We start from the raw sequence: 1,574 nt of genomic DNA on the forward strand, positions 1-1,574 counted from the left end.
TGCCGGGCTGCCCCGCTTGAAAACTTGGGGGTTCTCCGCATTAGTTAGGGCTTTTAAATGAAGCAAGGTTTACTTTTCCGTCATCCCGGTTAGAGTAGCACTTCCGCACAAAGTGAGAGTTGTTTTTTTTTTTTGGGGGGGGGGGGTATGCTCTAGGCATTGCTTGTACGTGTCTTTCCTTCTCATGCAGCTTCTTGCCCCCTTCTTACACGAACTTGCCAGCATTGACTGACAAACGCTTCCTTTCTGACCCCTTAGAAGGTTATTTGAAGAGGACTCGCGTACTGTTCTCTTACCGGTTTATATGGGGTTTTGTCTTCAGGTACTCCGGGCGTTGGGAAGACCACGCTCGGAAAAGAACTTGCGTCAAGAGCCGGGATGACCTACATTAATGTGGGTGACATGGCAAAAGAAGGTAGGCCGTATTAACGAAGTAGTCCATCAAAGTACTTTGGATTTTTTTTTGCTTTGTATAGCTATGCGCTTGTAGTGCATCTATTATATATTATATGAAAAGGCAATGAATTTGCTTTCAACAGAAATATTTTTGGTGGTATGAGTTAAAAAAGCATTTGTGTAACAGTAGCATACTTTGTAATAAATAACAAACTTATCCTTGTATGGTTTTGTAAACAAAGTGTTCCTTGCTCTGAACACTGTCTTTTGTTTGCATCCTCCTGAAATAAACGTAACAATATAAATAATCTTAATGACTGCTGTTACTTCACAAACTTCCACAAATTATTTTTGCTGCAGGAGAACTGTATGAAGGTTTCGATGAGGAATATGATTGCCCGATTTTGGATGAAGACAGGGTAGGTCCAACTTCAAAACCGAGCATTTTTGTATTTGCACTTTCCGTGATTTCAGATGAACTTGCCTATCTTCGTCTCTTTTGTAGGTAATTGATGAACTAGAAGATAAAATGAGTGAGGGTGGAGTTATTGTCGACTACCACGGCTGTGATTTTTTCCCCGAACGGTGGTTTCATATAGTATTTGTACTTCGTACGGAAAATTCATTTCTGTATGACAGACTTGAAAGCAGGTATGTCAGTGGAGTAAATCAGGAGTAAAGTACTGTCATGTGACTTCATTGGGGGTTTTTCTAGGGTATAAATCACTGATTCTCTGTAGAACACTTTAGTTCTCTGCAAATCTAAGACTGTCTCTCGGTATTGTTCTTGTTTTCTAGGGGCTACAAAGGGAAAAAGCTGCAAGACAACATCCAGTGTGAAATTTTTCAGACACTTTATGAGGAAGCTGTGTTGTCATACAGAGAGGAAATTGTACACCAGTTACCCAGCAACACTCCCGAAGACCTAGAGAGAAATTTGGATCAGATTATGCAATGGATTGAGCAATGGATGAAGGACAACAATTGACATTTGGTGAAAAAGTAACTCTGCTGGACCGCTTCGTGGGAGGGTTTAATAAATGACATTAATAATTCCTGTATGATAAATTAAAATTAATTTTATTGTCATTTGATGTGATTGGGGACTAGAAGAAGGTTCAGAATAGCCGGGTCGTAAGGCTTTGGAACAGCCTCTGAAGCACGCTGGGAAAGGCAAA

General features: G+C 40.4%; 1 protein-coding gene across 1 annotated transcript in view; it reads left to right on the forward strand.

Moving 5' to 3' along the window:
- The window catches only part of AK6 (adenylate kinase 6), a 2,580-nt gene extending 1,095 nt beyond the window's left edge, over window positions 1-1,485 (forward strand). The window contains exons 2-5 of the mRNA XM_009281015.1: window positions 275-415; window positions 757-815; window positions 902-1,047; window positions 1,195-1,485. Of these exons, the coding sequence (XP_009279290.1) occupies window positions 275-415; window positions 757-815; window positions 902-1,047; window positions 1,195-1,384 (536 nt within the window). The 3' untranslated portion in view covers window positions 1,385-1,485. The remainder of the gene's footprint in view (window positions 1-274; window positions 416-756; window positions 816-901; window positions 1,048-1,194) is intronic.
- Window positions 1,486-1,574: the final 89 nt, after the last annotated feature.

Source organism: Aptenodytes forsteri, unplaced genomic scaffold, assembly GCF_000699145.1.
Source record: "Aptenodytes forsteri isolate BGI_AS27 unplaced genomic scaffold, ASM69914v1 Scaffold388, whole genome shotgun sequence".
Lineage (NCBI taxonomy): Eukaryota > Metazoa > Chordata > Aves > Sphenisciformes > Spheniscidae > Aptenodytes > Aptenodytes forsteri.